At 39.7% G+C, this 12,071-nt stretch overlaps 1 protein-coding gene across 1 annotated transcript in view; it reads right to left on the reverse strand.

The window, feature by feature from the left end:
* Positions 1-1,113: 1,113 nt before the first annotated feature.
* Positions 1,114-12,071, reverse strand: part of PPAPDC1A (phosphatidic acid phosphatase type 2 domain containing 1A) — a gene marked incomplete at its 5' end in the record, with an annotated part of 36,276 nt that continues 25,318 nt past the window's right edge. The window contains 2 exons of the mRNA XM_009077411.1: positions 1,114-1,313; positions 6,583-6,753. Coding sequence (XP_009075659.1) covers positions 1,114-1,313; positions 6,583-6,753 — 371 coding nt within the window. The remainder of the gene's footprint in view (positions 1,314-6,582; positions 6,754-12,071) is intronic.

Genomic DNA, 12,071 nt, shown 5'->3' on the forward strand with positions numbered 1-12,071 from the left:
GATTAGCAGAAAACTGTGTCCAGCCTTCCTCTGGCTATGTTACAGTGCTGGAAACCACCACAAGCGTTCATGGGTGCGAGCCCAAAGTCACAAATGAAAATCATTGCACTTCTTTAGATCACCAATGCTGCAGTGAGTCACTACACAAGAATGGACATGGTACACTGAGGTTCACAGAAAACTTTGTGTTTCTTTATCTTCCCAGCTTTAGGATATTTTTTTTAATTGTTTTTAAAGTATTCCGCTTTTTGAATGTCATGGGTGTTCTTTTCTATCAATTTGTTTTGATGGTAATTACTGCAAGAGCACTCAAAAAATTGCTGATGATGTAATACCAAGATTCTAATCCATCCTATGAACATATATGTTCTTGTAAGCTGATAATTTTAACAGTATGGAACTTTTTGAAATTTGAGAATCATCCTGCAGACTACTAATGCACAAGGCTTGGCTCTTGCAAGCACTGAACCATTCATACCTTTTGTCTGCTTAATCATTAGTGGCTCAGAATGACCTTGTCAAAACTTGACAATTAATACAAAGTTCTGACAATTAATTCAAAGTTCTACCAGCATGTGCAGATTTTTTTCATGTTAGAAGGCAGCAAGATAAACATAAGGATGATGCCCTAAATTATCAAATTATATAAAGAAATGGCTGGCCACAAGAGACTCGGAACACCTGATGAAAAGTGCTGTGTGTACTCACCACCCATCAAAATCAACGAGTGATGAAGACAACCACAACTTTGCAGAAGATACTCAGTACTTCAAGAAAACCTGTTTCCAGATCTACTATATCCTCAACCACATCTTAAAATTAGTCTCTTAACCGTTCTCCACATGGGATTGTTTTTATCAATGTTCTTTCCCCTCAAGTTGTCTATCTGTTTGCAGTAGACTGAAAACGAATACTGCAGCAAATTAATATGACCTGATAATTTAACTTTCAAAGTATGATGATATTATGGCACTAAAAAGAAAATATTTACTTTCTCTTTATAAAAAAGGAAAGAAACAATAGATAAAATGTACAGTGAGAAACACTGTGTTAAGAGACCAGTTTGGAGGAAATGTGAGAAGGCTAAAAGTTCATTCTGCACATTTCTTAAAGTCATACGGGACCTTCAGTTATTCCCTCTAGAGGCAGCCCAGTAGCATTATCTGCTGTAGGTCTCTCTTCTTTCTTCACAGAGTTCTGATCTAGCAGGCTGACGTAAGATTTATGACAAGCTGTATTACCCAAAGGAGGGTAGTGTTGTCTGTAGCAAATATAAGCAAAAATGAGGCCAATGATCCCTCCAACGAAAGCATCTAGATTAAAAAAAAAGACAACAAAAACAGAAGCATGTTACCATGGAAATGTCAGGCAGCAGTGACAACTGTAAATAAAAGACATTTGGTTGATGTGGAAGTGTTTAACCCAGGAAAACATGAACTTCAAATATTCGTAAAGAATTTGGAGCCAAATACCACAATTACACAGGACACATAAAATCAGTACTTTGTTGGGGATATCTCCAACATTTTGAAAACCCAAGATGTAGATTGTTGGCTGTGTTTTGGGAGATAAACAACAGGAATAGAATGGCCTCTGTGGAGCATTAAACATTCATGATGTGGCACATCACTGTTGATCAACATGAGTGGGTAGGCAACCCATGAATCCTCTTCCAGTTTGCCATCATTTCCAATGACCACCAGCAGGTTTTCTATTTACGGACAATACCACTGACCTGTGCTGCTTTGTGAATCCTCTTCCAGTTTGCTATCATTTCCAATGACCACCAGCAAGTTTTCTATTTATGGACAATACCACTGACCTGTGCTGCTTTCAGCAGCCAGAGCTCTCCTACTGATGGGTACATCTCAACCTATTGCACTGACTAGAGTCTGCTCCTTGTCTCTGCCCAAGTACCCCCAGGAAAGATGGTAGCTAAAGTGCCAGATCTACCCATGATCATTTTGTATTCCAGAAGGTATTCTCCAATACAGACAGGGAGCAGGTAGCATATAAGTGGGAAATTATCTCCTTTCAGGCCCTGGGCCACTGTAGCTAGAACAGTTCATTTCTGTTGTTGGTCCTGAAAGGCCACAGTGAAAGACAAGTTGTCAAGAATAATTTTAAGCTGGATAAATTCTTACTCAAAGCACCTGACAGATCGAAGACTAAGCATGCCTGTTAACTTGTTCAACACCTTCTGAATATTTTTCTTTGAGGATTTTTACTGTCCCATACTCCTACCAGAAAATTGGCCAGAAAAGGCCATTGTATTAGGTATTTGCAGCTCTCACACATTGGAAGCTTTCTATGGGAGCCACATAGCACCCAATGAGTATGAGGATTCATTGTGTTGTCAGGTTCTGCCTCTTACTAAAACACCTGATCTTGTGTTTCACTTCCAAACAAGCAGAGCAATATGTCACTGTAAAAAAACTTTGAAAGCTTTGTCTTTGAAAGCCTGATTTAACACAAACCATAATGGAAGTGAGGCAAAAGGCATTGGCTAGAGTATGACTCGACACTACACTTTATTTGAACAAGACCTACTGAGCACCATATCCTCTATGTATACCTGTGTTTCCATATGTTACTTTCAATTACAAAGAAACCACAGTGTAACAAAAATGGTGAATCTTTGAGTTTAATGACAAGGCATAAATCAATGCAAATTATTTTTGCCTAAAGTCCTTAAGTACAGATTAAATGCTCTAGTTTGTCAGCCTCATATATTTTAGAACAAAGGGCATGTGCTTCAATTTTCAGTGGGTAATAAATGGTTTGTAATTATCAGAGCAGTGAGACTCCTTTTAAAAGGAATAGCTAGGGCAAGGGAACCTGAAAAATTTAATATTGAGGTGGATAAATTTAAGAAATGTGATTATAAGTCACAGTTGAGGAAGAAGACCAGACAGAGTGACTTAGGAGATCCCTTCTAATCCTAAATTCTCATCCTACATACAAAAGGACATAACAAATCTAATCATAAACAAATGCAGTAGAGGCTCAAGCAAGATTTTTAAAAGTGCTTGTGTGTACACAGCATTTGCAAGCAAATGGAAGTTTATCCTTCCCACACTGGAAACTGACTGATTTCATACCATCCAGACTGTCCCTATCAAACTGTCATGGTACAAAAGGTACCAAGGGCAAGAATTCTCACTGTGCAGCGTCAGTCGACTTGCAACAAATGTAGTTATAGTGACAAGATGAATTTTCTAGAAACCTGCGCTAGGGGCAATTCTCAGATTACCCTAGTTTACCTGTGGTTGACTGGATATTGTTCCAGCTGCTTTTTTATTTTGCTTAACAATGAGGTCAAGTCCATGACCACTATTTTTAATTATGGAGAAACATCATATTTTTGCAAGTGCTCTATAAGTTCCCCGGTATTTCAAGACTTGCTGAAATTTTGCCTAGATAATTTATTTCAAAACATTTGCACACAAATTATGCAACTCTGGGCCTCGGTTTGGGCACCACAGTAATACAGACTCACTACAACAGTTATGCCAAAGATTTCTAGCTTACTGACCTTGACTGGGGGTAAGGAGCAAACACATGAGCAGCTATTTTGACTCCTGTTTTCGAAGTCAATTCTGTAATTTGAGGTCATGGTAGCCATAACTCTCTTTTTTTTCTTTTTTTTTCCCCTTTGTCCATAAAGGAAAAAGAATATTCTTTCAGTCTCAGTATTCAACTTTATTTCCACTTATTCCATGAGTAAATTAACATTTTCAGAATTATAAGCTAATACAGAGATCTAGGGATTTAAAGCAGTCGATAAATTCAGGAATCCTAATGAAATATCCTAATATTCACCAATACCAACACTGAGACCTTGAATACTACATTCTCCAGCCAAAGTGAAGGGAGTTCATAAAGTTCCCATAATATTAATGTTCCAAGCCCACTCAATGGCTTTTTAATGTGAGGATACTCCACTCTTGCACCTACAGTATGCTAAGTCTTGGACATTAAAGTGATGGTCCTTTTTCATTCCCCACAGTATAGTTAAGGCTCTATCACAAAGCCACCATAAATAATTTAACAGAATTAGTTGACTCTGCTGAGCATAAAAGTTGAGGCCTGAGGTTCTGTGCAGTGTGTTACAGAGTGAACTAGTCTCTCCCATGAGAACACAGCTCTTTCAGGCAAAAGCATAGGTCACCTGCAGAATAACGTCTGCCAGCACTATTCTTAGCTTGGTTTTCAGCTCCATCTCCTTAAAATTCAAAGACAAAATATGAGCAGCTGTAATGAACACAGCCATAACCCCTTGGGTGCAGTTTTCCTCTATCATGTATAAAATACACCATAATAATCTGCCTCACAGCACATGTTTCAGTACATAAATAATTCTTACTCTTGGCAAGAGACAGTACACACTGTAAACACGTGTTCAAAACTTAAGAGTAAACCTGTACACTCCCATTCACATTCAGTCACTCTGCTCTTTCTCTTTAACAGAGAGCTCAAACCACCAAAGTGTCACACACAGCATAAGATCTGTTGTCTGTCCTGCCTCCCAGCCTGGCAAGACACACAACCCGTGCTCAGCAGCTTTGTGCTGGAGGCTCTCTCCAACTTCAGTGCTGCTGAGCAAAGAAGAGTACTGAGACCTGAGACAAGAGCAGAAGTCTGCTGGAAACCAGGAGACTCCTTAAAGAACATATCAAGGCTAATACCTGGTGATTAAGCAGCAATGGGAGAACAGCAGGAACACAACAGGGCAAGAAGAAGCATGTATAAGTCTTGCTCTGGTGTGCTCACTGCTGTATGAGATAAGAAGGTGCTCAGTGGGAAAGAGCTATGATGCACTTAACTGAGACTCGGTAAAGGAACCAACATACGTCTTTATATTGGGTATCGTGGCCAGGTTTTGGTAGAACGTAGGGGTGCAGGGGTGGCTTCAGTGAGAAGCTGCCAGAAGCTTTCCCTGTGTCCAACAGAGTCAATGATAGTCAGCTCCAGGGAGGACCCACTGCTGGCCAAGTCTGAGCTCATAAGCAACAGCTGTAGTGCCTCTGGGATAACTTCTTTAAGAAATGGGAAAAAAACCCAGGCAACTACAATGGCAGCTGGAGAGAGGAGTGAGAACATGTGAGAGAAACAGCCCTGCTGACCCCCAGGTCAGTGAAGGAAGAAGGAAAGGAGCTGCTCCAGGTGCTGAAGCAGAGATTCCCCTGCAGCCCATGGTGAGGAAGATTGTCCCCCTACAGCCTGTGGAGGTACATGAGGGAGCAGAGACACACCTTCAGCACATTGAGGACACCACACTGGAGCAGCTCCTGGCAGGACCTGTGGCCCCATGAAAAGAGGAGCCCACACTGGAGCAGGTGTGTCTGGCATGACTCATGACCCTGTGGAAGGGACCCATGCTGGAGCAGTTAATGAAGAACTCTATCCCATGGGAAGGACTCACATTGGAGAAGTTCATGGAGAACTGTCTCCTGTGGGAGGGACCTGCACTGCAGCAAGGGAAGAGTGTGAGGAGTCCTTCCCCTGAGGAGGAAGGAACAGCTGAGATGATGTGTGATGAGCTGACTGCAGCCTCCACCATCCCCCTGTGATGCTGGAGGCAAGAAGGGAGAGGAAATGGGAGTGAAGTTGAGCCTGGGGAAAAGGGTGAGGAGGAGAGAGGGGAAGGCATTTTTAAGATTTTATTTCTCATTCTCCTTCTCTGATTTAACTGGCAATATATTAAACTACTTTCCCCAAGTCATGTCTGTTTAGCTGGTGACAGTAACTGCTGAGTGATCTCTCCCTGAACTTATCTGGACCCATGAACCTTTCATTACATCTTCTCTCCCCTGTCCAGCTGAGGTGGGGAGTGACAGAGAGGTTTTGGTGGGAACTTGGTGCCCAGCCAAGGTCAACCCACCAGAGTCTTGGAAAACAGGAAACAATCTGTAACCAGTATGAACCAGATAATTGAAAGGAGCACTCAGGACCTTGAGGGGAGTACAATTTGCAAAGCCAGCAGTACTGTACCAGCAATACCACATAAAGCCAAGATGACCTACATAACAGTATCAGAAATACCAAGGATGGTATTTCTTACAGGCAATATACAGGGACAAATAGGGAAGAAGTAATTAGAGGCTGATTAGCTTAGTAGGAGACAGGAGTGAAGGAAGGAAGGTAAAAAGGTGGCAAAGAAGAGGATGGAGAAATGGTAAAAGAAATAACAGTTGGTAGGATATTTTTGAATCATAACTCAGTAATATAAGTGTGTAAGTAACAAATGCAATAATTTTCTACATCAGTTATGTCTCACACCTGGATTTTAAAGGATTGAGACAATAGTCTTCCTGTGACAGATGCAGATGATTCGACTGGTGTTGCACTCCAGAAGTGCCTACTGTCAGGGAAGAGAGGATGCTGTGGCAGAGAACTGAATCTATGATGGTCAGTGCTGGCTAATTCAACCTCACCAAGAAACCTCAGCATGAATCCATAAGCAAGGAAAAGCTATCATGTTTTAACTCACGTGATGTAATGAAAAAAATAAATTCAAATTAATACATGGTTATTTAAACAAAATAGTAGGAAAAAATAAAAGGTATCCTCATGGCTCACCTTGCCAGTGATGTTTGTAATCACACATACGTGACAGGGCAATCATCATGGCACAGTAGAGAGGGAGAATTGCTGCACAAAGCCTCCAGCTCTTGCCCCGACCATTCTCTGTGAAGCAATGCAACTTCCCAGCCAAGTAGAAGGTGGTAAAACCAAGACCTGAAAAAGCAACTGATAAAGAAAAACACATAACTATGCTATTTTGTTGTTAACACTGCACAATACTATCCCTGAAGATCCAGTAGCAGGATTCTTCTACTCCAGAGAAGTTTGGGATGTTCTAGGGTGATTAGGAGCTAAGTTGACAGACTCATCTGCAAAAAAACTGAGGGAGTTTTGATTTGAATGGTGATCCTATGTAACCATATAAATGATGCTGTTACAACTTAGTATTTATAAGGATGTAGCAAATTGCCTAGGTAAAGAGTTTCCCTGTTTAGGCTTGGGGTTTTTTTAACAACCAACCACAATCTTACAAAGTTTAAAACCCTACATCTTTGGGGGCTGAACAGGAAAAGATCCAGGAGGTACATATATTCTCCACAGCAGTGTTGTTCCCTGTGTAGCAACCAGGGAAGTGAACAATGTGAAACAAACCAACTTACTTCTCATACACACTCAGCTTTCACATAACCTGACATGTCTGCAAACACTGTGGTACCTCTAGACATTCACCTATTGAAAAAGAAATTTTTTTCCTTCAGCAATTTACCTTTTTCCTCTGGGGGAGACATCAGCTGTGAAAAGAATGCCCCATGTTATTTGCACACTAAATTAAACATTTAAGCTCGTTTTTCATATGAGTCACAAAAGCTTTTTCATGCTTCAACCTTCAGCACATCTCTCCTGATTTTAGACTTATTCTAAAAAGTTCAGGTTCAAAGCAGAAAAGGCTTCAGACAATTTGTACTGCCACAGAATTACATTTAAATGAGATTTTTAGGTTTCATTAACCAGTTTCTATAGAACATGCACAACTGGCAGGGATGAGAGAACTCAGGCACCAAGTTTCTGTACTGAACTTCTTTCCTCTTGTAGCTGTTCACCTTACAGAGAGACACTGGATAGACTTTTTTTAAAATTTTATTTTTAAAAAAACAAACACATTTGAACTTTTTTTTTCCCCTAAGAAAACTAGTGCTGTTGCTGAACATGTAGTTTTGTGAAACACATCTATTTTCTTCTCAAATGTCATACTCAATTTTGCTCCTGACTGCAGAGATTAAAAAACTAGACCTGAGTACGTAAGACACGGACAGCAAAATTAAAAATATTATTCCAAGCATTTGAAATCATTTTTCCTTACTAAGTCACCTTTGCACTTTTTATCTTTGTGATATCTAATCAACTCTGTAGGAGGGAAGAGGTGACATTCATAATTCTGTTCTGGTTGTGCTATCAGTGAATTAAACAGTAAAATCACTATCAGTGCTGGGTCAGACATACATCTTTTTCCCAATCTCCTGCTAGGGCTGTTTAAAATGCCCTTCACCTCAGGTTCCCAAATGTCAGGTGTGGGAGAGCAATTACTTTGTGTTCTGCTGATAAATCCATGGGAGGGTCAATTTTAGCTGCTAGCACAATGGAGTGGTTTCCTAAGTTCATACTACAGAGCTGTCTGAATGCAACTACTGAGGATTTGCATTTCATCTTCAAGCACCCAAATAAATCACTCCTCTAGACTGGCTGTGGTGGGGCAAGACAGAATGTTGATTAATCATCACACCACTACCCCAAATATATTGTTTCCCAGATGCTTTTTCAACTAGTGCTGATTCCATACTTGTCAGAAGACAGTGGGAGGAAACCTTTAAAAAGTAACAATCCTGAATAAATAAAAGATTTCTTGTTGACTGGGTTACCTCCATGTGTGCAGACCTTTGAGGGTTGTGCAAACCTACTCTGCCTTTCAGACTGTGTATTGAACAAGAAGTAACTTCTTCTGACACTTCATAGAATTCTTGAAGTGAATGTATTTTCCTAAAAGCAGCATGTTCTACAGAGGAACAGGCTGTGAGATGCATAGTCAGCACTAGGCTATAGCCACCATGAAAAAATAAATCTGTGATCATGACCACATAGTTCAGAAAACTGGGATACTCCCCTCCTTTTCCAAACACCCTCTGCAGCTCTTAGTACCCACCATAACTTGACACACCTAAACCAACAAATAAACATTTCTTCTTCCCAGTGTAGACCTTCTCTTGTGCCTCTCACATTTGCTGGATTAGCCAGTGGAATATGACAAAAGACAACACTGCTCTCCTTTGTGCTCTTTCTGGTGCACTAGATAATTTTTGTGGCATTGCCTTTTGTATCAAAGATTTGCAGTTCTTTATAGGGTTGTTTGGGAGTTGTATTTTTTGATGGCTAATAACACACGTGCACATCTGTGTGGGTAGACAGAGGGTTGTCCATTCTGCCAACCTCTGGAACTAGAAAAACATCTAATCTCACCTGAAACTGCAAGGACAGGACTCATCTGCATCATTCCATCTTCCAGAGGAGGAACTGGAGTGAGCAGAACTAAACCTGTCTTGGATATGCAATATCAAATGCAACCTTGGAATGAATACTTTCAAATGCTTCCTCTCAAAATTTTTTTTTTCTTCATATTTCATCTCAGGTTATTATTTATTAGACCTATGGATGAACTGAAATCTGAAGACATTATTCCCAGGCAGAAGAATCCATTTCTTTGTGGTTTCATTTTTCAGGCAAACTACAATGCCTAGCAATTTAAAGGGCTTAAAGAAATGTTGACTAAACTATAAAGTAGGTGTTTGGTTCACACAGACTCCTATTCAGGATTACCAGACAATTTTATTGCCAATTGTCAATGTGGTGCACAGCAGCAGTAGATATAGCTCAAGGGGCTTTAGAGAAAATATGGTGATACTTTTAAAAAATTATTTACCCGGAATTTGTGTTTGGTTTTTTTTCAGGATCTGACATATTTCTAGAAGGAGGTGCTCAAAACATGGAAATTCAGGAGGAACTATAGTGGTACTTGTAGTATGTCAAAAACCAGCTTAGCTTCCTCTTGGGCATTATCATTACTGGAGTAAAAAAAAACTGTATTAGACTCAATTATTCAGCTTGTTTCTATCACATTCTTTCTGGGGAAAAAAAAAGTTCACAGTAGAAATAAGGAGGATGACAGCACCAGGAGATCCCATCCTGACACCTGATTCTCTCCAGACAGGGGATCTAGGCAGGGGATCTGTACAGGCTGAACTGATTACCAAGTTGAAATGCATAAAGTGAAAAACTGTAAACAAGAATCTGATCTAACACACCCCAAATAAATTATTCATTAAAAATTGTAATTGTTTTCCTCAGTGTTTTCAGGAATTTAAACTACCCCATGAGGCTCTTCAGCTTCTCAGGTTTTAATGGATGCTTTGCTAAGCACACAATAAATGCCTTTTTCCACACAAAGCAGTTTTTGAGCTGAAGAAAAAAAATCCTCAACTTACTTAAGTGGCATCAAATTATAAAACTGCAAAACAACCATTCAAATTGCCTCTATAAGAATCAGAGAAAATGATCCATCTCTTTGTCTGTAATGTTTTATACTTGCAGTGATTACTATACATTATCCAAACACAAACATATACTATTCATCACTGGAATTGCACAGCAGCCTACTGTGCAATTCCAGTAGCTAAGGCTACTGGCAAATGTTTCCAGTTTCAGACTGTTCAAAGACCGAAATATTTATCTTTCTTGAAGGAAAAAGTATGATACCAAATGAGTGCATAAATTTTAATGCTGAAATTCAATTCAAAGAGCATTTTATAGAAGTAGAATTCCCAGAGAACATTTTGAGCTTATTATCACAGGCAAAATATTTTTATTTTTTTTTCCAAGTGGGACAGTCAATCACTTTCCCTTTGGCTTAGCTTTGTTAATTTCTTTTCACAAAAAAAGACAGTTCAGCAGAAGCAACATGAAAAGCACATCACAAAATACAAATGTATGCAGGGACCTGGGAAACAAAAAAGAGTTATTGGAGACAGAGACATGTTAGAACAAAAATAGACCTACATGATCTGAAAAGAAAGTATATTAGTCATTATGTTGTTTTTGCAGGACTGTCATAGTGAATTCTTGTGAAACTTCTTTTTTTTTCCCCTGACATATCTTTTATACAACTTTCAAGATACGTCATTTCACCTGAAATACCTAAAGTGGGCTCAGGGTGCATCTCATTGCCATCAAAAAATGAGAACTCCCTTATGATTTGTTCAGTTCATGATGCCAGTTACAAAAAGTGCTAGAAGTGAACCTGCTTCATAGCTTACTTTGCCATTTCTGTTGATGGAAACTTTGAACACATCCCTCTTATCTGAGAACATAGTAAAGACCAGCCCAAACCAGCTCAGATTCTGGAATTACTTTGAACAAAAGGGGCCCATACTGAGGCTCTAATCAAAGAGGCCTTAGCATTAATATAAGCTACAAGATTACAAGACTGCCAATACCTCCCTGCTTTCCAACTACACTTGGTGAAATCAGGTCCAACTAATGAACTTGCATCAGATTTAAACCCAGGGCAGAATGAGATCAGGATGGAGCTGGTCCTTGAACACACCCATGGGGATGCTGCTCTAGCATGGTCCCTTGTGCACTCTTCATCTTACAGACATCAGGAATACCAAGCGTTGACTAAATTTGTTTGTTAGACCAAATGTCCAACCCTCTATGAAAGAGTCCTGACACTATACCTCCAGTTTCTTGCAAAAACCACCCCAAACCTGAGATAAGAGTTGACAGGTTAACTCAAACGGGTCAGAACTAATTAAACAGCTACATCCTGTCAATTATCAAGAACCGAAGAGTAAATTTCCCTTTCTGACAGACTTTAGCCTAAACACAGTATCTAGCCACAAACTTTAGATCACTTCTACAACTCTAATACAAGTTATGGTCAAGGGGGGCATTTATGAGATATCTAACTATAAATAACTCCTGTCAAGAGCAATTTTTTCCTTTCCAGTTCAACGCTGGACTATACCAAATCCCACCCATTGGGATCAGGGTAACATTTTGCTTTGCCATACATATACCATCAGTAGCACCTTTGATAACAGATCACATCCTGCTCAACTGCTTAGCATTCCATTCACCATGCCAAGTATCTGTATCATTCTTTCAGGGATGTGCATTTAATTTCAAACTTGTTTGAAGGAAATTGGCACAAACATACAGAGTGGCATATAAAATACAGTTAGAAGACAAGCTGAAGAGCACCTTGATGGACTGAAACTTTTCAGAGTGGATGATCAGAATGCTCCTATCAAACACACGATGCAGCACATTTGGCACTATCAAGGACTTTGCTGGATTATACCAGTAGTAGTACTGCCTGCAAATAATCCCCCTAAATACTTCAAGAAGAAACTAGGGAAGCTCCAAGGCAATACACATCCAGAGCAGTAATGGTTTTACAGATCTCTGCTTATCTTTCCATGCTGTGAGACACA

Source organism: Acanthisitta chloris, unplaced genomic scaffold, assembly GCF_000695815.1.
Source record: "Acanthisitta chloris isolate BGI_N310 unplaced genomic scaffold, ASM69581v1 scaffold6906, whole genome shotgun sequence".
NCBI classification, from domain to species: Eukaryota; Metazoa; Chordata; class Aves; order Passeriformes; family Acanthisittidae; genus Acanthisitta; species Acanthisitta chloris.